This window comes from Lachnellula hyalina (genome assembly GCF_007821495.1).
Source record: "Lachnellula hyalina strain CBS 185.66 chromosome Unknown contig00021, whole genome shotgun sequence".
Lineage (NCBI taxonomy): Eukaryota > Fungi > Ascomycota > Leotiomycetes > Helotiales > Lachnaceae > Lachnellula > Lachnellula hyalina.
The window spans coordinates 201,161-224,594 of NW_022157135.1; the positions used below are offsets into that span (position 1 = coordinate 201,161).

At 46.0% G+C, this 23,434-nt stretch overlaps 4 protein-coding genes across 4 annotated transcripts; all 4 read right to left on the reverse strand.

The window, feature by feature from the left end:
- Window positions 1-9,244: 9,244 nt before the first annotated feature.
- LHYA1_G002704 (uncharacterized protein) lies at window positions 9,245-9,963 on the reverse strand (the record flags this gene model as incomplete). The annotated part of the gene is made up of 2 exons (XM_031147679.1): window positions 9,245-9,494; window positions 9,596-9,963. The coding sequence occupies 2 exons, from the start codon at window positions 9,961-9,963 to the stop codon at window positions 9,245-9,247; spliced, it is 618 nt and encodes a 205-aa protein (XP_031007947.1).
- A 437-nt stretch (window positions 9,964-10,400) lies between these two features.
- Window positions 10,401-12,907, reverse strand: LHYA1_G002705 (Cytochrome b561 domain-containing protein; the record flags this gene model as incomplete). The annotated part of the gene is made up of 2 exons (XM_031147680.1): window positions 10,401-12,694; window positions 12,763-12,907. The coding sequence occupies 2 exons, from the start codon at window positions 12,905-12,907 to the stop codon at window positions 10,401-10,403; spliced, it is 2,439 nt and encodes an 812-aa protein (XP_031007946.1).
- Window positions 12,908-15,620: 2,713 nt separating this feature from the next.
- LHYA1_G002706 (uncharacterized protein) lies at window positions 15,621-17,170 on the reverse strand (the record flags this gene model as incomplete). Its single annotated transcript, XM_031147681.1, has 2 exons — window positions 15,621-16,661; window positions 16,793-17,170. 2 exons carry the CDS (start codon window positions 17,168-17,170, stop codon window positions 15,621-15,623), a joined length of 1,419 nt encoding a protein of 472 aa, XP_031007949.1.
- Window positions 17,171-20,944: 3,774 nt separating this feature from the next.
- Window positions 20,945-22,772, reverse strand: LHYA1_G002707 (putative transporter; the record flags this gene model as incomplete). The annotated part of the gene is made up of 4 exons (XM_031147682.1): window positions 20,945-21,680; window positions 21,750-22,202; window positions 22,255-22,427; window positions 22,581-22,772. The coding sequence occupies 4 exons, from the start codon at window positions 22,770-22,772 to the stop codon at window positions 20,945-20,947; spliced, it is 1,554 nt and encodes a 517-aa protein (XP_031007948.1).
- Between the last annotated feature and the right edge of the window lie 662 nt (window positions 22,773-23,434).

A 23,434-nucleotide genomic window follows, 5' to 3' on the forward strand; every position in this document is an offset into this window, starting at 1 on the left:
CCTTTGCCATTGATAGGTTTAGTGTCGGTAGAAGGTCAGATTTAGACTTCAGATTATAGAAGTTGGTCTGAGAATACAATTCGAAGCTTACGTGAGTCGGGGAATTTATATGTCATGCTCAACAGCTAGAATGAGATTGCTTTGGTAATTTGTAGACACGATCTCCTCAAAGTGTGCTAGGTCGTATATCATCAATTTCAATCCTCGTTAATACCATTCGGCGTGATGCTATTCAGTTGTGGTGGGATGGGAGGTGATTTGCATTCGTTCACTGACTCGGAAGCTGCCACATAACACAGAAGCAACGCAATCACTCCTAGCTAGCAGGAAAATATATTCTTTTCCGGTAACAACTTTCCGCATTTGCATCTCTTCTTGAATTGTCCTGAGGTCAAGTACTTGATGTGAAAGTCTTAGCTACATATAATGTAAATAACGGTCGTAATCTGTTCTTTAAAAATCTATGAAAATAGAGTGAGGTGCTTAGAAGCGTCTATTTTCATCATGTGAGGAAGGTATGCTATTCTCAATGCAGCAGTTCTGAAGTCGAATTCTGAGCAATTTATCCCTCACACCAAATATTCGAGGAAAGACTTAAAGATTTTAAACGATCTATGAGATTTTGGTTTACTATAATGAAAGAACCTTGGTGTTTAGATGTATTACTAAGATCCTGCATGACTAAAATCGTGAGTTGGCAGTGCTATCCGTCATGCAGATTAAAAATTTGGCAGGAGGGGGAACAGCGCCCCTTTATATGCTAAGCGAGCTTCTTGCTCCGGGTGAGGGGTGAGGCGATAAAAAGAAGGATAATAATCGAGTCATTGGAACGGTAAAAGACTAAGCACATGACTTTATAAGTGTAAATTCGTATACTCAATTTTGATTCTTTTTAGATAGAGCGCTTATTCTGAGAAACTTTGCGCTCCCCCCCTCCCCCCCCCCCTAAGAGAATAAGCAATCTTGGGTAAAGAGCCGCGCAGGAAAGCTTTTAAGGTAGAAGTTCAGGTATGAAGTAAGTTAGCTAGGTCTGATCTTAAAGAATACCTATGTAGGTACGCCACTTGGGTATACTATTTAATGCTGGATGTGGTATTTGGTGGAGTTGTTGATTTAGCCTTGTTCGGAGTTGTTCCCAACGGGGTGGGGCACAAATTGTGTCACCCCACACCCCGCACATTAGATGAACCCTGTAAAGTTCGGGGAGGATTCCGGAACTAGATAAATTACCTACGGAGCTGTGGGGAATATCATAAAGGCCATCATAAGCTACATAGTTACTGGTGAAATCGCTTACTCCTTTGGCATTATAATTCGATTCTGCCATTCAAAAATATGTGGATATGAACAGTATGATCTCTATTCCAAAGTTCCCCGGCTGAATGGCTGGGCTCATCTTATTACTTATGTTGAAGATTGAGACAGACTAAATCATAAATCATGATTGTATTGTTACCAACGCTAGCCAGAGTACTTCAAATTACATGTTCTAAGAACTGAAAAATCTACATCTATTATTGATTCCATCTCCTTATCTAAAAATACGATGGTTCTCTACGAGCGCTTGAACCTGGTCTCGAGAGAATAAAGCTTTGCCTGATACGGCCCATCGCTTCCATCAATTCCTGTTCTCTCTCCCTGACGGCGTTCTGCGTCGAGCTGATCACATCCGTCATAGCACTGCTTGACTTGGATGACCGTGTTGGTGGGGGTTGATGAAAGGTGTTTCGGGAAGTATTTACCGCTGTCGGGGTTGTCATCTCGACCGAATGTCCTATATGACCAACGAGAAAAGATACCAGTTCGATAATCATTGAAATTTTCAGAGTGGGACTCGAATGTAGGGAGAACGAGCCCACGGTTATGGCGGGGAGGTGAAGGAGAGCTTGGGAGGCTTCGTCTTGCGAATTTGAGTTGCCAAGGATTTGCTGAATATGCGAGAAGAAGTTCTCGTAGATGCCAAGTAGGCGCATATAACATGACATCAATAGAAGTATTGTGAACTGGTCGCCATGTATGGGGCTTTGTCTCTTTTTATCTTCGGACGGTGGGGTGATGAATCCCTGGTTCTGGCGTATCTGGTCGTTTGATAACTGCAAAAACCGAGGTTGAACACCAGTACTGGTTTGCATCTCATCTGGCATTTCATTTTGGAGCCTTCCACCAGTATGAGAGACTAACTGGTCGAGTAATCTGATCAAGTCTGTCGTGAGTACAAGCAAATCATCCAGAAACCGACCTTCTTTCCCCTCCAATGGACGGCCATCTTGTAAGACGGGGTATGGGTCTGAAGTTATTGATGTATTCAACACTGGGGCTTCCGCCACGCCACATATAGCCTCCTCGTGCTTGGAAACCCTACTATTCAGCCTTGTAAGATCTTCAACCCAGATGTCCTTGGAAAAAGCCGGATTTCCAGTAGTGGACCCTGATGAGAAAGCCTCCCTTGGACTTTCTTCGAGTTTATATGAAGGCAGTGAGTCTCCTGAAGAGCCATGTAGTGGAGGGTAGTCCACGGAGTCGAATTTGAATTCAGCCCAATCGTTCTCAACGAATCTGCCGGAGAACGTTCCATCACTTCCAGATATATCTGCATTGGCATTGCTATTGGTAGCGATATGCGGCGAGAAATTAAGGTTATATAGATTCGTCTCGGTAGACCAATCCATGAGGGACATTGAAGTCTGACATCTCTCCTCCAAACCTACCGCAGGCCAAATTAGTCCACGGCACTGCAGTACAACATATTAAAGAGCCAATGAACATACATACTTGAAGATTTGTCACTATTACCAACCCATTGGGAGTGCGTCCTGATCTTCGGAGAAGCAGGCAGACACGTTTTGTCACTGTTACCACGTCGGCGCTTCGGGGGGTTCTCCGTCTTACGCGTGCGTCGCGGAGACCGCATAACGCAGTTGGTGTTTGCTTTGGTACATCGAATACATCTCTCTTCAGTCTCAGGGCGGCATTTCAGCTTCTGCGCGTGGCATCTCTCACAAGCACGGTGGCTGTAGATATCGTCTGTATTCATACTGCCCGGCGAAGATGAGCATTTGATGGAGAGCTAGGACTTCATACGTAGCGGTTCGGTGGTCAACAGCTATATTCAAGCGCTATGGTCAGCTGTAGTTAGCTATCGTTAGCTATAAGGACTCATCAATAAATTTCCTCAGGATGCTGCCGTTCCTTGAACTGTGCAGCTTAAATCATTTCTGCTGCAACCTTGCTTATTGCCGTGGCAGCAATACAAGGTTTAAATGGTAGGATTCATTGAGTCCCCTGTAATCGTGACGCATTCAAGGGTCAGCGTGTTCTTTATCCCGTCAGCCAGCTATAAGCACTTACGTTGTACAGCACGACACTGGTATGCAGATATCAGACAAGGGTACTGTTACAGCCAAGCCTTAATGCTACGTAAAAACCCATCATATGTAGTGACAGATAACCCAAATTTGACGTTGGATTTGAGTATACGGAGTACAAAATGAAGCGAGACATATGAACAAGTCTAGATGTTCTCCACAGCAAATAGTAATCAAATGCTGATAATTCGTAGATTCAAGAGACAAAAAAGCCAAAACGGCATGGAAGGAGATATGGTGTCATACTTCTCGGGCGCTAAATATGCCAGTGAGACGGGACGGGAGATACGTCGAAGATAACGTCTAGACAGGGATATAAGCTCGAAATGTGGAGAGTTCTTTTAGGATCCGCTATCCCCTCCCGTTTTATTCTGGCCAAAAAGAGGGGCCTGCCGTCTTTCTTTGATGAATCGGAATCAATTGCGCGCGTACGAGCTAATCATACCTCCGTAATATGAAGGTGCCGTCGTAAGATCATCCAAAAATGGCCTGGAACCCTGATATGCCAAGGCGGGTGCTCCCGATACGTGGTCTTTGATGCTTTACGGAGAAGACGGGATTGACTATTGATACCGCTCGTTTTACGTTTACATTATTTGAGGGCCCTTAAGTGGAACTTGAGGTAGGACCCTAATCGAAGTTTCTTCAAAGTTTGACACTTCCTACTATGGTGGTTGATGTATATGTCTAGAATCTTGCGTATAATCGTTCCTATGCCATACCATATAGGAGTGTTGCTGTTTAAAACGCAACACTTAGCAAAACGTAACAGCTAGCCTAGAATTTTGGCGTAGTCTAGACTCTTGAGTGCTCCACTTGATCGATACCTTCGGTAGAGAGGGGGAATACTTAGACTACGACTACTAGGCAGGTCAGGGGGGATTCAATTACAACTGGCATATAAGCCTAGTGTAAGGCTCAAAAATTGTAGGTCTAAATAATCTCAAAGTAAGGCTTTTTGACTACAGCCTTATCTTGAGTAAAATATAAGCTCTTTATTAATACACGGGGCTTAGTAACACCGAGTATAAGATAATAAAATAACTATAATAAAGAGAATTAGACTTAAGGAAGCCAGTAGGTAGAGTATTATCATACCCGGTCTGAGAATAGCAAAATATAATTGTAGTTTCCCTTTGCAAATAAGAAAGTAAAGTATATGATATTCTATAAACTTGGAATTCGCAATTGCAATCTTAGAAGGGAAAGTCGTTAAGCGTGCTTTGTGAGGCTATGTATAGATATATAAGCGAATGCAACCCCAGAACGTGCGAGTTAACCCGTGCGTACGTAAAGATCTATCCACTTACCTAGCAGCGGCACGTCCACCCGATTCAAGCAGCCATAACCTTATTTTATTCGCGGGCTCGCGTATGCCGTACAGATTACTGTACTCTTTGGTTTCTGATATGGGTGGAGGTGCACAGATGTTCTCACCGCTTAAAAGGCTCAAAGGTTAAGTGGACAAATACACGAGTCTTCTGGGAATAATATATATCGGTTTTCATCAAGACCAAATTATGAACCCAGACTGTGGAAGCTACACGTGGGGGAAATGTAACGGTACGACGTACCATACTGTACTATGGAGTACCTTAAGTGCAAGATCCTAGTCAAATATTTGGTGAAGATGCGAGGTAACAGCTATACATCCTGGACAGTACGCCGCACGCAGACATGGGCGTGGGACGTGGGATCAAAAAGCTATTTGTAAGAATACGGATACTTTGTACACCTTTCGCATTGACCTTGCCCCGTTCCCCGGACTACTAGTGACTGCATAGCGTCGGGTTTCTATGCCCTCTTTGTAAGCGGGGGATAGAGAGCGAGATAAGGATGACCCCCGGGTCACCGAGACGCACGATGCACTCCTTTACCACGTACTCCGCGCCGCTGAAAAGGAATTTGAGCCCCGCTTTTTCTATAGTGGGAATTTACGGTGATAATCCAGTGATCCGCTAGATCTAAATACTATTCCTAGCTACTTGATTAGCCAAACATGTACACTGTGTGAAGCGTGTCATTTAAGCCCAAGAAGGGAATCAAACTACTTCTCGACGGCGCGGCGTAGGTAAACAACAGCTACTCTTCAAAACACGGTTAATGTTGCTGCCTATACATACCTACTCGTCTCTTTTCTAAAGATTAAGTCTAACACTCCCACTAGTAGGCAGGGCACGGTTAGTTTAAATCCCAATTATATGACTGACTTACGACCCGAGTACTTCGTATAAGTCCCCAGAATAGGAAGTGTAAACGAATCTTAAAAGGAGACTTTTCGATCAGAGCTCTATCTTTATTTGAATTTAAGATTCTTAAGTCTGCCGAAGATATAATTATAGAGGCAATATTATAGGGAGCGCCAGGCTGTCGGACTCTAGTCTGTAAGAAAATTGCGAGTACCCCGTATTCCGTCCCAGGTCTCCCCCCGACAGGACCCCGCAGGGGTTGTGCTTCAAGGGTGACTTTCCAGGGTGACTTTCCATGGCAGCTTCTATTCCACGACCCCCGCTTTCATACCTGGTTGTAGGGATCTTGATACTTCTGGAAAGAAGTATATGCAGTACTGTACTGGTACCAAGATGAAGTAATATATTTACGTTATGTTGGGTTATGAATTTAGCATGTGACCCAGCCCCGAGGCTTAGCTCTTACTTATACGACGACCACAGAATAAGCTGAGCTCTAAACGACGTTTACCTGCGCCATGATCTCACCACTAGGCACCATGATTACGACTCATGAATATTCGAACCTAGGCTATCTTCCTCCGTATTGGAATCGGATCAAATCGGGACACTAGCGATTTCAGCACTTCAACACCATGACCGGACAGGCTAATAAGTTAGTCAGTAAGTCATCAGTTGAGGCTGAGGGAGCAGCTGACTAACTAATAATTTGGGTGGTAAACAACTAACTGACTGGCTAAAGCTGAGGATGGCTGATAAGTCGACTGATATAAAGGGGTCTATTCTAAAGATATTATTGAAAGGATGCCCTAGGTGCACTGGAGAATGACTGCTAGATTGCACCACGCTAGTAGGAAGCTAGGTGGTGATAGAATTGGTATCTAATAGACTATAGAACTAAGTTGCAACTCTACTATAAAGTGTCCTAATACACTGGGTGCATCACAGCGGTTGCTAGGGCAACTGCTACGTGATATAACCTAAGTATGTTACCTGTATTCTTAACAGATATCCTATTATATATGTATATTAATGGCTCCTTTTAATTGCTAGTTCTTTAGACATATTTAATGCTATAGGCATAATATATAAGAGCAGAATAGAAGATATTAGGGCTAAAAACGCTAGCTAGTATTTGGATATCTGGGTACTTTTCTAAGAAATTGGAATTGTTGTTTTACCGGGAGGCAGTGAAGGAACAGCAGCAGAATTTGGATTCTTTGCTAGCGGCTATGACTTACGATTCGGTGAAATATTGGTGGGGTTTCCATTCTTGAGGTGCAATCTTCCCAGCTAATAACCTCTAGTATGCATCAGATGGCGCTCCATAATACTTTTATGGCAAGTCGCGGCGCGATGGACAGATTTTAAGGTGACACGATACGCTTGTACTCCGAAGTATGTGCCAAAGCCCCGCTATTGCTCATTAGTCCTGGAAAACTGGAGGGAGCAGTGGAGGTTGGCAGTAGTTCTGGATTTTCCTCCCAAGACTTACTAAACCGACATGCTTTTGGTGGCTCTGAGGCAGCCCAACGGCCAGCGAATGACAATTCTGATGCGATCACTCAGGTGGAATTGCAGTCTTTGGACGCCATTATTGAAGAGCATCTAGACTCTAATGGAACCTCGGCTCTTAATCTTTACGAAGATATACGAGTGACAAGAAAACCAATCAGTATGCTGAGAGAGTTCTGGAGACCATGAAGGAAAAGGACGTGCCTTCCTATCTCGAAGCCACAGCAACTGCTACTCCTTCAGTATCTATTCCTGGGGCTTCGCAATAAATGGCTCACTCTTCGGTGACTATTACCGGACCTCGTCAACAGATTACTGTCCCGAGCCGACGAATAATATCCGTCGGAGACTCATTTAGTAAATACTACGACGTGGATTTTGACAAAGTAAAGACTTGGGAAGTAAGTTCGCGCATATTTCCCTTTGGGCACTTTAAAGTCCTCTCAGGGCATGGAAATCGCATATTCGGGCAGGTGGCATTGACAAAATTCGGGCCGGGGCTAGCTGGTCGTTATGACTTTTACCTGAACATGAGCTTTTTCAGATGGGACACAGATCTCAAATCAAGACAGCTTGCAAGTATTATATCGCTTTACGTCATTATGATAAGAGTATAAAATAAGGCTCTCAAAAACTAGCAGTGACGAATGGTACTTGCTCTCTTTGAGAGCATCTAGGAAGTCTTGATAAGTTGATTAAATTAGCCAAAACTTGCTATATCAATAATCCGAGCAATTAATCATAAGCACAAATACAAGCTACAAAAAACACTAAGTATCATACCCGACCCAGTCCTAATTTATATATCTTGATCTTCAACCCCATCTTCCACCCCAGGAATCTTTTCCAATGGTTCTAATTGTAAAGTCCCCATGATCCAATTTTCTCTGCGGCAGCTGTACTATACCTACTTCTCCCAATCCATGCACTTCTGGTTTCTCCGACTAAAAACACAATTTCTCTCACTAATTACTCGGCTTTTTACTTCTCTACTTCGAGATCCCGACAAAGCGCTCGCTCATATATCCTACTTGTGCAACTGATTTTCCCGTGCAGACCATCTCCAACCCAGGCTGTTATTTATAAGTTAACCTCCATCTATTCACCCATTGTTTTTGGCGTAGGCATGCCTCGAAGCGTTGACTGAAGTATCAAAGTCCAGCCACAACCAAAAAAAGGGGGGAGGGCGGGGGAGGGCAAGCTTGGAATGGATGCTCGAGCTCGCTTAAGTATTTTCCAAAATCAGGGGTAATTTAGGCATTGGTTATCTCCGCAGCCGAATTCATAACCTTCTATATACTACGACGACGGTTGAGAAGGATACGGGGTAGGTAGATAGCCCGGCAGCTCGCTCTTTCTTTCCGAACTGCCTCGGGAGTCATGTTCTTCCTCTAGATACCGAGATTATTGATTACTTCCAGTATCTATCTTCTTTCTCCTTTCTCCCACCCCTTTAAAATCCCTCCTTTGGTCTTCTCTCTCTAGTGCTATGCCAAACGAAGCATGGGGCCCATTCCTTCCAGAACTCCTCGTAAGAGCGGTCTCGTGATTATGAAGGGGAAGAGATGGGTGATTGACTGGCGAACGGTAAAATGAACGGAACGGATTACACCTACTGAATATTTGACGGAATATGGGGAGCGAGGTTCGAGGAGAAATTGCTACCGCGCGGAGAGAAGGGGGGGATGTTGGTAGTTGTTTAGGATATTATAGGAATTCGGTAGGAGTTTAAACTGGCGTGTGATTGATAGGTAGACTGGGATTCGGGGTCTACGCTTGAATTTCCTGGTCGACATATTAGCATCTGAATAGCGTTGAGATGAGGGTGTTCCTACTAGGTATTGGCGAAACAAACCAGTGTTGGATGGAGGCGTAACTGAGATATTGCAAGGGACTGTTCGGCTGTATACTTATCTTTAATTGTGATATAGAACACTTGACAAATCTTGCTCTGGATGACAATTCTAAGCTGTAGGCAGCATACAATCTTCTAGTATTGTGCTTGAATACCATCATAACCGCGCCCTGGTATATCCGGCCCATCCCAACCCATCCAACCATCCCTCCCATAAACGCCAATTTCCCCAATCCCTTTATTACAAATCCATACCCATACACCCAGCACTCAATCAATGACTACCGATCCCCACATCCCCAATCGCCCTCTCTGCCTCCCTACTCTGCACCCCCTAACCCCTCCCCTTCCTCTCCAACCAACCTCCCCGCACTCTCCAAATCCCTTACCACCACCTCAAGGCCCCCAACCAACCCCTCAATCTCCTTCCTCTGCTCCTCCATCCTCTCCCTCAAACTAGCATTCTGACTCTGCGCCGTCTGCAGCTTCGCGTTAAGCTGGCTCTGCTGACTATTCAACACCGCGTACACATGGCCCTGAACCAGGGTATTCGGTGCTAAAGTATGCGGCCTAAACCAAATCCCTCACAAATCAGCCTTCCTCTTTCCAATCTCATCCCCATCGCCCTCTAAAAAGCCAAACACAAAGCACAAAACAGAGGGAAAACTTACGCAACCACTTTCCCCACCCCCTCATCACTACTCCTAGCCCTCCTCCTCCACCCCTCCTCCACCACATCCTCTAGCCCATTCAACCCCTCCACGACCCCTCTCTCCTCACACACCCTCTCAAACTCCGCCATCGCGAACACCCTCAGCTTACCCACCATATCCGCATGCAGTGCCTGCAGCGCATGTGCGTCGATCGACGGGAAGCATTCGGCGAACGTGGCGTACGTGATGGAGGAGAGCGTCGCGGCGAGCGTTTTCGTGTAGATGTCGCGCAGGGCTGTGGCGCGTTTGCCGGGCGTGAGCGCTGTGGGTGGATGGGGTGGTGGGGTTGGGGAGGGTGATGTGGGGGCTTGGTTTGCGGATGGCATTTTTTGCGGAAGAGGAATTGTGCTGTTTTCTTTCCTTGGGTTGCTGGAAAGGAGGTTTAAGTGGTGGTGTGGTGAGGTGAAGTGAATAGTGGGAGATGGAGGTATCTGGAGGGCGGTTTGTTTACATGCGGCGTGTTTTTTTTTAGCGCGAGGCTGATTGGGGGATAGGTAGCCTTGTCTCTTCACATGCTTCCTTTGGATTATTCTATTGTGAGTTTCTGTAGCATTTTGTGATAAGGAAGCCATTTGCCAAGCGCGTACATTTAATTATGAAGTAGTCCATGGGTATAAAGTCCATTCATTAATGCCGCAAACATCATCGAAATAATCTCGTGGCTATGCAATCCATATCCTCATCCAACTAGTTTTACAATCCAAACTCCTAGCAGTAGCACAAAGCACAATCATATAGTGGTATCTGTATATACGCACGTTCATCAAGTGAAATCCACAGTCCCCGTCGGTTTCTGACTTCTCTCTAACCTCCTCCTCCGCCGCCGTTCCGCCGCATCCTCACTCATAGTGCTTCCCCTCCCACTCCCCTTCCCACTTCCAGGACTCATTCCACTCCACGTCCCATGACTGCCTACACTTCCATCACCCCCAAGCGCTGATGATTCGCCTGGCCGGCCGCTGTAATATGCGCTGTCTTTTGGTTTTCGCCCACCAGCGAATGCGGGACTCGGAGGATCTAATGGTGCCATTGCAGGTGGAGGAGGAACGCTCGCTTCAGCTCTCTTCTCAGCAGCTCTCTCACTCCTCCTATACCGTCGATTCGAAATAGCAGTATCAGTACCGCTCAAACTACTCAGACTATCGGCCCGCCGCCTGCGCTCTCGATGGGAATTCTTCTTCCTGACTTCTCTCTCCGCAGCCGCTTCTTGCTCTGTTAACCGCCTTAAAGTTACATTTCGGTCTTTATCGCCATGTACCTTGACTTTGACGCTGACAGGCGGAGAAGTCACGGGTTCGCCACCACGACTCCTACTGCGATGTCTTCTCGCTTCTTCTTCTGCGGCGAGGCCTGCTGCTACTGCTACTGCAGCTGCTTTTTCACCTTCTCGCCGTCGACGTGCTGAGGGCCGGCGGCGTGGTTGGCCACCTGATGACATGTAGGTTTCGCTCTCTGAGTCTTGGTGTAGGATACCCTGTGGATCGGGGGGTGCTGATGGCATTACTAGAGGTTCTGTAAGGTTGCTTCTCGATCCCGGCTGGTGAGCCGCAGCTGATCCTCCTGCCATTGTGGATGGAACCGGTGGGATGGAAGCTCCTGGCCGAATGGAATGTGGATCATCGATAATTGATGATAGATCCGACGATATGTTTGATTCTTGAGGTCGGTGCTTTCGAATGGGTGTCGGAAAGCCATCTCCAGTCAGTCTAGATCCGCCCGCGTTAGATCCATGTCGTGCTAGGCGTTCGGATTCGATGCGCTCTGCTTCTATTCTGTCGAGACGGTCCATCTCCTTTTTGTCCCGGCGATCCTTCATCTTTTTCGCAAACCATCCCAATCCCAGTCCTGCCAATAGCCCATTCCGAACGCCATGTGTTGACTGTGGATGCCGAGATGGAGAGTATTCCGAGTCATAGTAAGAATTAGAATCGTAGCTGGTTTGGCGACCATGAGAATGTGAAGGAAGTGGCCGTGGGGTATGAGGTCTAGCTTCAGCGGCACTCATAGCAGAAGCTGCTGCAACGGGGTCTCCTGGGCCGGGCAATATGGGATTTCGGGGTCGTCGGCCTTGTTCCATTCGGCTGTCTTCGCTGATCTCAGTATCATTGTAGTGCGAGCTTCGTCCATGCCGGCGTGATGGTGTATCAGGTGCTACTGAAGAATATTCGCTCTCCTCATCCTTCCTATGCCGTCGATCCAATAGACTCTTGACCAGTGCACCAGCACCTACAGCGGCTGCCACTTTGAACACCTTGTCCATTGTGCCCGATTCTTTCCGTCTCGACTGGAACTTCTCTTCCTCAATGTAACTCCCGCTGCCTCGTCGACTAGGAAGGACTTCATCTCTTCTGCTTCTGGATCTGCTTCGACTCCTACTTCTATCCCGTCGGCGTCCACTCAACAAAGCAGCAGCTCCAGCTCCAACAGCTCCAGCCGTCAATGGAGCCAAGAAGCCCCCAAATCGACTCGATTTTCGATCCTCAATAACAGTCCCGCCATGACTGCTCTCCCTCGCACCGACACCAAAATGAGGCAACGACCTGTAACTCAACACAAAATAGAACACCAACAAAAATGCCATCCAAAGTGCATATAGAATAAACGTAAACTTGGGGCTCCCATAAAGCGTCAGTCCCAACGGAACCTGCGCAATACCCAACAAGGCGACGGCTCTACCAATCCACTGATGTAGAACCAATTTAATAGGCAACTTCCTCCGCGATTTCCCCTTCTCGCGAGAATGTACCCACCATCCGCCAATCGCTTGTACCAAGATGAGAACATATATCGCGAGCCCAATGCCATGGTGAGGATTCGTATAACTGCGTCTAGAACCGACTGCAAATGAGCCTAGTATGAATACCACTGTAGATAATAGGACCGTCATAACCTGCAAATAGATATGCCATTTCAACGCCCAGCCCGGCGAACGTCCGTAAAACCGCGCTGTGAGAATCGCGGCTGGTACGATGAAGAGGAAGGCAATGACCGCGATAACCCCGTGTGCTAGTATGAGGCCGTAATATTGGGGCATTTCTTTAAATCGGTTTCCCATGCCTATTTCCAAGAACCAAGCGGTTAGCAGATATCCTTCCTAAATGTTTACCAGCCAAAGGGAGGTGTACCATTATATCTCATCGTCTCAAAATTCAATCCCACCAGATTTGGCAGCAGAAAATCGTTCCTCGTAGCATCCCAGGTTCCATCCCCTACATACATCGTGTTGGAAGAATAGGTGCTGCTCCCGGCGGGAGAGAGATTGTCTCCCATCGTAAATGACGGTGTGCTTGTGCTGGCCCTCGAGGGGCAGCTCTGTCTCGGGTCCTTTCCCGAGGAATCAAAACGGTGGAAAGTATCTTCTTTAGCGAGTGTTCGAGATATCGATATGTAGCCGTGGAATGCGGGTATTTGTATTATCTGAAGAATGCGTCTGTGTGGTGATCTTGGAAAATGGCTCGTTTGCTGGGGAGTAAACAATCCTTATCGTACGTATTATCGGGCCGCAGGGTCGACCAAGCAACGTTATCCGCTTAATCAAACGACGATGGTAATGGAGACAGGAGGATATTGAGAGAGAATGAAGCTTTTGATAATTGTATTCTTTTGAGGAAGCATGGCACAGCACATTAACATTGAGATCAGATGGGTGCAAATTCATGATTCGTGGTTGCGCGGGGTGACGAGTACTCGTACTCCGTATACTGCAGATTTAGCGGCCATGTGGTTGACCATTGGGATACGCAGGAACCGATGCCAAGGATTCTTGCATGCTGTACAAATAGAGGGGCTTCTTTTTGCGCCGAACTTGAGGAATCTTTGGATTATGTGGTGCACCATACGATTTCAAGACCAAATGAATGCTCACGTGTTTGACTGACTTCAACGTGTACTCGCGCGGATTGTCCAAACACGTGATGGTATAAGCTTTTGGAGCTGGCAAGTTCAAATATCCAACCCCTGTTAAGTTCAATTCTATTCACATCCATTGACGCTAAGGAGAGATCAGACTCCTAAACAGTATTTCAACTCGCAACACCGGGCCATCATATCACAAAACAATACCAATTAATTCCATAGTAACCGCCTATCCTGCCGGGAGGGGCCATCGTGCTGATTGAGTAAGGAAATGTTGCTACTCAATCTGCACTTCCACTTTCCATCAATAGAAATAAGATTTTACTACGTTTTATTCCGCGCATCCAGCACCGTGATTACTACACAAACATTATAAGCTCAATCACGTGCTTAAAACCATCAGCCCACCCCTTTTTAACCGAGCAAGCACATCCTAAGAAAAAACACTAAAAATAAACAGAATTTGAATTAAAAGGCCACAAATGAAAGGGAGCGCAATGAAAGGAAAAGCTGATATATAGTTTTTTAGGGTACACCAATCTGAAAATCTAAATATAGCAAGAACGAAAATATGACAGTAGGGTTAGTAGACCAAAAAGCAAAAGATGACACATTAGCCTTACTCCTGAAAAGGATGCTTGTCTTTTTTGATTATAAAGATTGTTAATTCAATATAAGACTATAAATTATTCCATGACTGAAGTTTTGCCAACTTGCGTAGATTCCTATAAAGGTGCTTTTGTCATAGTATCATCTGAACCCCAGTATATCCCAACAGGGGTTCGTTGCACGTGTTCACAAAACTGTATATAAGTGACTATCCCTTTAGAATCTCGTCTCTCTTTATGTATGTCCTATTTGTTAGAATACAAGAACATGATCTGTACTCACCCCTTAACAGCTTTGGTGAATAAAAATAGCGAGGTTTGAGGAGAATGCAAAGTATGGGCAAAGGCGCGGCAGCTGGTTTTCCCGCGATGTCTTGAACTCTATGATATGATATGATTCGCCGCTCCGGCTGGACAGGATAGGACTGGAGAAGTTCGAGACTGAAAAAGTTCGAGAATATCTTCTCGATTCGTTATATCTTCTCTCCATCGTCACGAGAAAACCAGTCTTGTCATGCTAAAAGACATTGATACCGAAAGACATGCAGTACGCTTACCAAACGGTGAGCGTCTCTGGCGCTAGAAATATTGCTCTAGCATTTTTCCTTCTTCTTCAAGTCCAATCGCGTGATTCTACCCCTGCATTGTACCAGTGTACAGCCGTGGATCACAGCGGGATTTCTTTTCAAGAGGAAGAAAGAAGTACAGCGCGAAGGCTCATACCGAAAGACAATGCATAGCCGGGAAAGCAGACACGAGGAAAATAGAATGATTACTTGCAGGATGTTCCTTCAGGAGCGGCGTGTTAAGTCGTTACCACTAGGGAATTACTACAGTAACTGTGCATAGGCTCCGGGTTATCGACTCGAATCGATCCTTAGAACGAACGAGCGAAGTCGATAAGGAAAATATATGATTTCTGTGGGTGCAAGGTGATGATTAGGTGATGACGAGTATGATTTGCAAGATAACTTGTTCCTAGAAGGTAGAAGTACAGGAAATATGCTAGCTATTGTGAGAAGCCAGGCAGGTTGCTTGCCATAAAAACACAGCATCAAAAACGACCAACACCTCGGTCATCCTCCATCTTGGACCTACAAAGAAAGTCAGCAAAGCTAAAAAGTTCAGCCGACATCCGCGAGTATGGAGCCCGCATATTTTGTATTGCTCGTTTTATCAAAGTGCACCCACGCCCTTTCAAAAGTTGTCTTGAGCAGTCTGCTTGGTCTGTATCACTTAGTACGACTCCAAGAAAAACGAAAATGAAATAGCCAGGCGAGTAAAAACCCAAAGAAGAAAAAGGTAGCAAGCTATGAAACTCATGTATATATTTTCCCGTCTGCTAGCAGACGTCATCAGAAGGTATAGAAAGGGCGTACCCAACCACCATATGTACAAACCAACGAGTCCAAAACCAACAAATCGATGAAACCCGCCATCTATGCCCCGTCTCAATGCACGCGAAACCCAACACACGCAAAACGCCATTCCCATATATGCAAGTTTTCCACTCCCTTATATCATCTGCGCCCCAACCTCTCCAAACACACCTTCAGATCCTGTCCTGGCACGGAAGCCAGCACTTTCATACATCCCCCGCACGCGCTCAAGCAGCACCACGAGCACCGCCACCGTATATCCCTATCCTGCCTCTGACAGACCATGCACGCCGTCGGACACATTGTATTCTTCGTGCTGCGCATGAAGCGGTGCGATTGGTAGCACTGCAGCTGCACGATACTCAGCGGCGCACCCGGGAAGATCTTGCCTGGCGGAGCAGGCGGCCCTTGGGTGGGGAAGTGGATCTTCGAGGGCAAGGGAGAAGTGAGTGGCGGCGAGGATAACGAGGAAGGCGAAGGCTGTGGTGTGAGGATTTTGGATGTCGTAAAGGGCTTTTGGGGCTGCGGGGAACGGGTTACTCGCGGCTCGGAGGTAATTGTGAGTGTCTCGCTCGATTCTCGGGTGTGAGTGGTGAGGAAGTTTGGTCTGCTGGCATTGGCGTTGCCATTAGACATGAGACGTGATTCGGACCTGCTTGGAAGCTCCGGAGTTGCTTCACCTGGTGGGGTATGTGGTGTTCGTGGAGACAATCCTCGCGGTGTTGCTGTGCGCTGCGTGTCTGTGTCCTGGTAATCTGGAGTCGGAAGTCGAGTGAATGGCGAGTTTTGCAGAGATCCAGTTCCATTTTGTGCCCCTCCATCTTTGGTGATTACTCCCTCCTCTTTGCTTATTGATGCGTTTGATTTGTTCCGAGCATGCTTCTCCTTCAGCTTCGAGAGTTTGTTCCCCATAAATTCGGGCTGGGGAGGAGCTGGTCGTGCAGGCACAGGTTTTCTGCCTGTACTTTTTGGGAGGGCGAAAGGTATCGCAGGTAAAGATCGTTCAGGCGGTGGCCCTTGCCTTTCCGGTGGGCTAGTCGTCGACCCGTTGCTTTTCTCCAACTTCAAGTCTGGGAATCTGATGCTCTTGTCGCTTCGAACTGATCGACGTCTCCAAATCTCCGGCCTAGGCGGTGATGATACGAAGCCAGCGGATGGATTTGCAAGAATATGAATTGGGGACTGGAGGGGAAAATCGCGAGTTAGCAAAAACGACTCGAATATTCTTTGATTGTTAATCTTAATATCCCCCAACACTTGAGACATTCCATGGAAGGATAGAATAACGCTAAAACTGTATTTCATTCACTCACTTCTACAGGTTTCGCTACTTCCTCTCTTTGTTCGTCCTTCTGTGGCAGAGGAGGTGTTGGACCACTTTCCGAGTCACCACCACTCAATGACTCCCTCGAGATCCTGCTGCTGTCCGAAACACTCCGCGGAGAGTCAGAATAGACAGACGACACACTAGCAATCGACGGAGTATTCGTTTGTTCGTTTTTTGAAGCACCAACCGGTCTGCGGCGGATAGACATGCTCGGAAGCATTGCGTCCTTTGGGAGAGGAGGAAGAGGGGAATGCCGGAGATTTGATTTCATCGATATCGGGGAAGTATCTCTTGGAGCAGTGGGCAAAGCTTTGGAGAATCGTGAGCGTCCTCTACCAGGAGTTTCTGGAAGTATCGAAGCCATTTTCGTTTGCTTGGGCAAGAACCACAACTACAAGTAAGACATTTCGACATTTGCAACAAGATACCCGCTTCTTACTGTTCATTGCGCAGTTTCAAAACAAAATCGTGCGCTGGGTGCCCCCGGGAATCCTGAAACGATGATAGTCTGGCGGGATCAAATCACGATCTTCCCATAGACTGTACCTTGTTAATAGAAGACATCGAGGGTTTTCATGCAAATGAATTTTGTCTCCTTATTCGCTCTTTTTCAAACCTTGGATGGGTTCGTACCGAAATAATTACGAATAAGGATATCCCATCATGGGGAACCGGATGAAGTAAAAAGCTCTCCGTACTGATACAGTAGCAGAGCCATTGATAGAGAAGATACATTACGAAAGCAAACGAAACCCTTACTCTTGGGTAGTTGCAGCTGGTCTCAATTCGCCCAGTGGTGTCATATATTCCGAGGACGGGAACCCGAAGACGTAGGATGAGGAGGCTCCGACTCCGTTTGGGTTCGTCGTCCCAAGTCCAAAACTCGAGCTGTGGATCTGCGTCCAGGAGATGTCAAAGTGGGGTGGATAAGTTTCCGAAAGGGCTATAGGCTTGTCGCAAATTGCCAGGTCAAAATCATGCAAGCAAAGAATAGATTGAAAGTTACCTGTCTGCTTCGGAATGATTAGTTATGCCTTGATCAATAATGTTTCCTAGATGCCGTAGATTTGGTAAGAGTAGCGCACATGAAACATCTCATCTGTTCCTTCGATGAAAGCCAAAAAAGTTGACAAGAAAATTAATTTTATGTAAGCAACGCAACATCAAAATGAAAATCAAATGATCGTCCACTTATCGTTGCACGTGATAGACGTCGTCGCATTCGCTCCTAGTCTACGGAAGCGATTTTGGCTGTCAAGCCGGTGAGAATAAATAAGTACTATTACATACAAAAGTTGGTATAAAGTGACCTTAACTACCTCGTCGCAAAGTAAACCTGATAGCCGTATCATCCAAATCAAATGCATCTTCTGAATCACTTTTGCTATTGCTACTACTACTATTATAAGGCAATTTAGGGTCAAGCGGGACGTTAAAAGCCTCTCCATATAGTGATATAAAGCCAGGGCCAGGTGATGGCATGAAAGTGAGAATTTGGACATCCTCTATAGCTTCCTGATGCAGAAAAGCTTCTGCGTTATGCTCTACTGCATCAGGGTTATCTGTATATATAAATGGATTAATATAGCCATTTCTTCGCTTTTCGCAGGCGTTGTTTATAGTTACTGGCGTCTTGGACTGCAGCTCCGTACGTAGCAATTAGGGAGGTAGCAGGTGAGCGTATAATACACGGTGGAGGCGATGAAGGTATATAAGGAGAGGGGTGCATTTTTAGTATTTGTCTGGGGTGGCTGCTTATAGGTTGCACTAGTTGTATGAATTTTTAGGTGTAGATGCCATACAAAATCCCACCGGCCATGTTCGCTTGATTAGGAGCGAATGCGACGACGTCTACCACGTGCAACGATAAGTGGACGATTAGGAGAACGAATTATTTAACAAGATGGAAGAGAGCCAACCAGACTAGGAAAAGATTAAAATGTAAAGAAAGCTGGTATATACACGTGACTTCGTTTCTGAAAGATTGAAAGTTTTATGGCCTTAATACTCGTACACTTATATAAGCAGCTGGATTCAACCACAAAGACACAACCTCCCCATTAGAGACGAGAGACACAACCTCCCCATTGGAGATGGAAAGACACAACCCCAGCCTAAGACAGGTTTAGAGGTTCTGTCTAGGGTCTCATTTCCTGCTGCATTACAGATGTGAAAGAATGTAAATATTGCTTTTATGGACTGTGAGCAATAGTCTGATTGGAGTCAGTTCCTACGACATATTCACCTCGATCTCAACAACAAATCGCCAACACCTTTAATCGCGCTCCTCGCTCGCCCGTTTGAAGCAACAATGGCTCGTAAAGAGAAACCCCCCGAAAAGGCGTGGTGGTTTAAGAAGACTCTGGGAAGTTGTGTCGAAAAACAGAATGTATCAACTGGGAGCTCGCAAGGCACAATTTTCTACTGGACCTAGCCTCGAACTTTGGTCATCACTGAAGTCCTTGAGCGCCATCGCCGGCAATTGACACAAAAGCACAACCTCGCCGAAAGCTTCGAGGTCCTATGCGGCAACACTAGGTACCAGGACGTGTCGGTACCGGGAAGCAACAAAATTCTGAAGGAGTAGGAGATCTGAAAATGACGAGAGTTGATTCCACTGGGCATGGGCGGCAGAGACTAGTGCAAGAAAAGATGGAAGTTGATGCTTGGATTACGGGAGCATTGTTGGCAGACTCTGGGAGGCCGAGGTGGGTATGAAGGATCCTTGAGCTGAGGAGCAGTGGTATGTAATCAGGAACATTGATATATAGTTCGATTGAGTTCAATGTGGAGATTTAGGGGTCGTCGTTAGAAATAAGGAAATTATGGAAGATTGCGGTGCACCTCTTGTGAAGTACTGTTTATTAGGGAAGGCGACAAGTATAATACATACTATAATAAGACACCCTGGTGTGGAGCATGTAAGTATCCTTGCTTTCCAAATTTGTGTCCTCTTTCTCCAACGGCACCGACTGTGACCACAATGCTGGTAGGAAAATATGCTGCTCCCAAAACTCCCCTCCTAATAAACAACAGTGCACACAAAGTACCAAGACCGTAGGTAGTGTAGAACTATCGCCAATTAGCATGAATTGGCACATTGGATTAACAAGTACTCATACTGCCCTAGTAAGCAACAATAAGCAAGACATCCTCTTTCCCATTCGTTGCACATGATCATGCCCTCTCCAGGACACGCATAAACACAACCATCAACAATTATTCCGAGCCAGAAGACCCCGTAACTTGTGCATTTTCTTTCTTTTTCCACTTGTTCATCAGATACTCTTTCAAGAACAAAGCCCCCACGATATATAGTGGGACGTTCATTGCTAAATTAATCCTGTCCATCGGCGTCGAAGAGCGCCACCACCATGATGTAAAAGCACGCATGTTTCGTGGTTGTTTGGTAGGGTCGACTTGTAGAGACTTAGAGAGCGTACAATTGAGGAATGAATCTGTTGTTTCGTGCTTGAGGATCTGGAAAGTGATGGCAATAATCACTTTTGGTTTTCAGTCAGGTAGGTAGGTAGGGTGGCATAGTATAGGGAGATACGTCAAGCGGCATAAGCGGGTTCAAAGTGGAAGTGTGGGAAGCGAAGAGGTGATGACAGACAGCCCTTACCCTAATAAAAGTAAGTTAAAAGTAATTTAGATACTTAATTCGAAGCGATCTAAAAAAGCTTCCTTATTAGTTTCTTAATATATCTTTATATTCTTATTAGCTAAGTTAATCTATCTTATACTTTTTTCTTATATTTATGTTATATTTATGTTATAAATCTCTTTTATTCCTATATTAAGATAGCGAATCCTGTATTATATAGCATGTAGCTAGTGAGGGGAATTCTGTATTTCACTAGCCTATATTCTAAAGAGGCAATCCAACCACAGAAGAGAGGTTGCTAGTCTCGGGATATAAGGGGTCATAGTGAGAGCCTTTCTAGTCATGTAACTTAGCGAAGCTTAGGTAAGTGAAGGAGGCATCACCACCACACCAACAGTACTGGTAGTCTAGTATTATCAAATCATAATGGTTTCCCCAGTCTTTGTAGCATATAGTATCTAGCTATCTATCTCTAAACTAACAACTGAGGACCTGTAACAGCACAAAAGCAGCTCATACTAGCCGAACTCCTCAAAGGACATAGCGAAAATGTGGTTGTTCGAAATCCGTGAGATCTAGAAATTTATTCTGCTCATCCTCCTCCGTCAACTCCAGCGTGCCGGATTCTGTCTGCAAGCGGTCGCGCCGACGGTTCTCGTAAATATTGAGCACACGGATCGCAAGCAAGACCAATGCGGACAGTCCGTACATGATTGCAACAAGAGTCTTTCCGGTTGGGTAATCTGGTGCCTCGTTTGATCTAAAGGTCTGGGGGCCGATCCAGTTGCCACACGCATAGGCAATGATCTGGGCACCACTAACCGTCGCTTTTTTAGTGTATCCGAGCGTGTTGTTGGAGATGAGAACCATGACCAAACACCAAGCCGAGCCTGATACACTGATCAAGTAGTATCCGATGAGAAGGGCGGGCTTGGCGTGGGCTGTGATCATAAGAATACCTCCCACCATGGGGAAAAGGATGGCAATGAAGGCAGGTCCACTTCTGTCCATGAGTTTGTCGGAAACCCATGTGAAGAACAACTTCCCTCCCAGATCGAACAACCCCGCTGGCGTTCCGAGTAAGAGTGAGTTCCTGGGCCCGAAACCAAAAGAGCTGATAACGAGAGATCCGAATGTTGTGATGCCGCCATTTGGAATGTTCATCAACAACGAGAATAGCACATATAGATAGGTTCTCGGGTCTTTGAATGCCTCTCGGAATTGGTACCACTTCCACACTCGGGAACCAATACCTTGAAAGTTCTCACTATGATACCAGTTGAGTCAGCAAAATAGGCTTAAAAAGGGGCATAATTTCACAAAACCAAAGACTTACCGAATCCGTTCAACTGCAACTTGTCGTTCGCGGTCATTGAGAAATCTGGCTTTGGTCTGATTATCCGGCAGATACCACAAGCAAAAGACGCCAGTAGCGATTGTCAAAGGACCGAGGATTAAGAAAAGGATTTTCCAGGATGCGAGTGAAGAATCCGTGATTGCCGACAGGCCATAACCAATGGGTCCCATAACAATGAGAGTTATGCCGTTGCAAGCGAGCCAATAGCCCATGCGTTGACCTTGTTCACTCTGTTTGTACCACATGGATGTAATCAGAACGAAGGCAGGAGTGATGGTCGCCTCGAACAGTCCAAGGAAGAATCGAAGCGCGAGAAGCCCGGCATAGTTTGCTGCTGCGGCATGGCAGGTGAGGACAACACCCCAGATTATGACGTTGGAGGAGGTGTACTTTGCAACAGGAAGACGTCGAAGCAGGTACGTTGTTGGAAATCTTAGAGACGCTTTTGTTAGCCTGTCCTGATAAGTTTGCTCAGGGAACTCACTCCCATAAAAGGTATCCGGCGTAGAAGATACTAGATACCCAACTATATTGCTGGGAATTCGGATCTAGATGCGTGTCTACTCGGATTCCCATGAGAGACGCATAGTTTAGACTAATCTTGTCGGCAAATTGGATGGCGTAAATCCAACAGAGAATAGGGAGTATATGCCAATCCTGGTAAATCGTCAGTAAAAGTGCTTAGTAGAAAGTCTCCTGGAAACCGTTTATCCAGGCTTTCGTTGAATAGTAACGCTAGTAGCGCTGAGTTGTTTTGCTCGACTTTCTTCAGAGTGTCTGATCAAAATTGACAATTGAACTAGCACTTACAATTTTAGATAACACACTCTTTCCTTCCTCTTCCGTGTACTCGAGTATTCCACCTGATAGAACTGCCAAAGCCGGATCGGCATCCAGATCAACCTTAAGGACTTCCCCAGTCTCATACATAGGGTCGGTTGCTACAGGCGCGATTGCGTTCTTTTCTTCCAGAGCAGGTGCCATCTTCGCTTCGTTGGACATATTTATATCGTCGAGGCTGACAGCTCCTGGAATAACAGTCTAGTGATGTACAATGTTTACAGGACAGAAAGCATGCCCCTTTATAACACTTGCCAGTGCTGTCAACGGTCCAAGCTCGCTCCTACCGAGTCATGATCAGATAAGAACATATTAATGATAAGGAGCCTGTTGAATTTACAGTGATGCTTTTACCTCCACACTATTACTCCACAAGTGTTCCACAGCTCCCTGACCTTGGGGTCGAGATGCGAGAGCCTAGAGGCGAGTGTTGCTGGAAATGTGGAGGTGACCGTGGTGGAGTGGGTGGAGGGTGGAGTCACTATGTGGAGCAGCACTCTCGCCAAGCGTCGACAGAAGCTTTGAAGTAATGTACACTTTGATCTTGTGTATCTTTTACGACGATTAAGAATAATGAGTAAGGATGTAAAGCCACCGTTAGTGAATAGAGAACGCCATAAGTATATCTACAAAAACAATCACGACGAGTCGAAGATAAGAATTACTTGGGATGCGGGATGAATTGAAAGCGTGAATACGAAGTAGCGCTAGAGGCTTTCACTACCATGTGGAGCACCACAATACTGGTAAAGGGTGGTCACATCCAGTATTGCCAACTGCTGCATGTCTGCAAGGGTTCATAAGATAAGGAATATATTTGGGGC